The sequence below is a fragment of the Blennius ocellaris genome (assembly GCF_963422515.1).
Source record: "Blennius ocellaris genome assembly, contig: SCAFFOLD_69, whole genome shotgun sequence".
NCBI lineage: Eukaryota > Metazoa > Chordata > Actinopteri > Blenniiformes > Blenniidae > Blennius > Blennius ocellaris.
In genome coordinates this window covers 150,001-152,995 of record NW_027662084.1, presented here as the reverse complement: position 1 = coordinate 152,995, position 2,995 = coordinate 150,001, and the positions used below count along the sequence as shown (strand labels likewise).

The window sequence follows — 2,995 nt, the reverse complement described above, 5'->3', positions numbered from 1 at the left end:
AGATGGCTCGCTGGCATTCCCCACCATAGATATATAACCCTAGATGGCTCGCTGGCATTCCCCACCATAGATTTATAACCCTAGATGCCTACCAGGGTAGGCAGTGCTACTCCAGTGCTACTCCAGCGTTGCTCCAGCATTACTCTAGCGTTGCTCCAGCACTACTCTGGCGTTACTCCAGCAGTACTCCAGCATTACTCAAGCACTACTCTGGCGTTACTCAAGTACTACTCGAGCGTTACTCCAGCATTACTCCGGCATTACTCCGGTGTTACTCCAGCATTACTCCAGTGCTACTCCAGCGTTACCCCAGCGCTACTCCAGCGTTACCCCAGCGCTACTCCAGCGTTACTCCAGTGCTACTCCAGCGTTACCCCAGCGCTACTCCAGCGTTACTCCAGTGCTACTCCAGCATTACTCCAGTGCTACTCCAGCGTTACCCCAGCGCTACTCCAGCGTTACTCCAGTGCTACTCCAGCATTACTCCAGTGCTACTCCAGCGTTACCCCAGCGCTACTCCAGCGTTACTCCAGTGCTACTCCAGCATTGCTCCAGCGCTACTCCAGCGTTACACCAGTGCTACTCCAGCGTTACCCCAGCGCTACTCCAGCGTTACTCCAGTGCTACTCCAGCACTACTCCAGCGTTACACCAGTGCTACTCCAGCATTAGTCCAGTGCTACTCCAGCGCTACTCCAGCGTTACCCCAGTGCTACTCCAGCATTACTCCAGTGCTACTCCAGCACTACTCCAGCGCTACCCCAGCGCTACTCCAGCATTAGTCCAGTGCTACTCCAGCATTAGTCCAGTGCTACTCCAGCATTACTCCAGTGCTACTCCAGCACTACTCCAGCGTTACCCCAGCGCTACTCCAGCATTAGTCCAGTGCTACTCCAGCACTACTCCAGCGTTACCCCAGTGCTACTCCAGCATTAGTCCAGTGCTACTCCAGCGTTACTCCAGTGCTACTCCAGCGTTACGCCAGTGCTACTCCAGCACTACTCCAGCGTTACCCCAGTGCTACTCCAGCATTACTCCAGTGCTACTCCAGCACTACTCCAGCGTTACCCCAGCGCTACTCCAGCGTTACTCCAGTGCTACTCCAGCGTTACTCCAGTGCTACTCCAGCACTACTCCAGCGTTACCCCAGTGCTACTCCAGCATTAGTCCAGTGCTACTCCAGCGTTACCCCAGTGCTACTCCAGCATTAGTCCAGTGCTACTCCAGCGTTACCCCAGTGCTACTCCAGCATTAGTCCAGTGCTACTCCAGCGTTACTCCAGTGCTACTCCAGCACTACTCCAGCGTTACTCCAGTGCTACTCCAGCATTAGTCCAGTGCTACTCCAGCGTTACCCCAGTGCTACTCCAGCATTAGTCCAGTGCTACTCCAGCGTTACCCCAGTGCTACTCCAGCGTTACCCCAGTGCTACTCCACCACTACTCCAGCGTTACCCCAGTGCTACTCCAGCGTTAGTCCAGTGCTACTCCAGCACTACTCCAGCGTTACCCCAGTGCTACTCCAGCGTTACCCCAGTGCACCTCCAGTGTTACCCCAGTGCTACTCCAGCACTACTCCAGCGTTACCCCAGTGCTACTCCAGCGTTACCCCAGTGCACCTCCAGCGTTAGTCCAGTGCTACTCCAGCACTACTCCAGCGTTACCCCAGTGCTACTCCAGCGTTAGTCCAGTGCTACTCCAGCGTTAGTCCAGTGCTACTCCAGTGTTACCCCAGTGCACCTCCAGCGTTAGTCCAGTGCTACTCCAGCACTACTCCAGCGTTACCCCAGTGCTACTCCAGCGTTAGTCCAGTGCTACTCCAGCGTTAGTCCAGTGCTACTCCAGCGTTAGTCCAGTGCTACTCCAGCGTTACCCCAGTGCTACTCCAGTGCTACTCCAGTGCTACTCCAGCGTTACCCCAGTGCTACTCCAGCATTAGTCCAGCATTACACCTCCTCTTCCTCTCCTCTTCCTCTCCTCTTCACCTCCTCTTCACCTCCTCTTCCTCTCCTCTTCACCTCCTCTTCCTCTCCTCTTCACCTCCTCTTCACCTCCTCTTCACCTCCTCTTCCTCTCCTCTTCACCTCCTTTTCACCTCCTCTTCACCTCCTCTTCCTCTCCTTTTCAACAGTCTTCACCTCCTCTTCCTCTCCTCTTCACCTCCTCTTCACCTCCTCTTCCTCTCCTCTTCACCTCCTCTTCACCTCCTCTTCAGCTCTTCTTCCTCTCGTCTTCCCCTCCTCTTCACCTCCTCTCCCCCTCCTCTTCACCTCCTCTTCACCTCCTCTTCACCTCCTCTTCATCTCCTCTTCACCTCCTCTTCCTCGCCTCTTCACCAGTCTTCACCTCCTCTTCACCTCCTCTTCACCTCCTCTTCACCTCCTCTTCCTCTCCTCTCCTCTCTCCTCAGTTAATCTTCAGCTCCATGAATCGTCGTTTCTCCTCGCAGCAGCGACTCCTCTGAGGAGACGCCATGTTGGAACCTCAGGAGGAGGGGGTCCAGGAGGTCCAGGACGTCCAGGGGGTCCAGGAGGTCCGGGAGGTCCAGGAGATCCAGGGGGTTCAGGAGGTCCAGCAGACCCAGGGGGTTGAGGAGGTCCAGGAGACCCATGGGGTCCAGGAGGTCCAGGAGACCCAGGGGGTCCAGGAGGTCCAGGAGTTCCAGGGGGTCCAGGGGGTCTGGGACTGCCTGGGGGGTCTGGGTCTCAGTCAAAAGGAGCTGGTCCTGGCCGAGGCCCTGCAGATGGAGTACGACGCCTTGTCCAAGCTGAGACTGGACAAGACCCCTGCCCCCCCCAAGACCACAGCCACGACCCCCAGACCCTGCATGGAGCTAACGCCCCCACCCCCCCCAGACCGTGGCTCACTGAGGGGACTCTGTGGGACCAGAAGGTCCCGGTCCCCCCCATCCATCTCGACCAGGGGGGGTCTGGGACCAGGGTCTCTGTACATCCTGGATCCCCTCAGACCCGATCCTCCAGACCTCATTCCGCCAGCC

General features: G+C 57.1%; 1 protein-coding gene across 1 annotated transcript in view; it reads left to right on the top strand.

The window, feature by feature from the left end:
- Positions 1 to 2,470: 2,470 nt before the first annotated feature.
- pik3c2b (phosphatidylinositol-4-phosphate 3-kinase, catalytic subunit type 2 beta) overlaps positions 2,471 to 2,995 on the top strand; it is a gene marked incomplete at its 5' end in the record, with an annotated part of 34,403 nt that continues 33,878 nt past the window's right edge. The window contains one exon of the mRNA XM_080521774.1: positions 2,471 to 2,995. This exon is cut by the window's right edge and continues 240 nt beyond it. Within this exon, the coding sequence (XP_080377900.1) occupies positions 2,471 to 2,995 (525 nt within the window).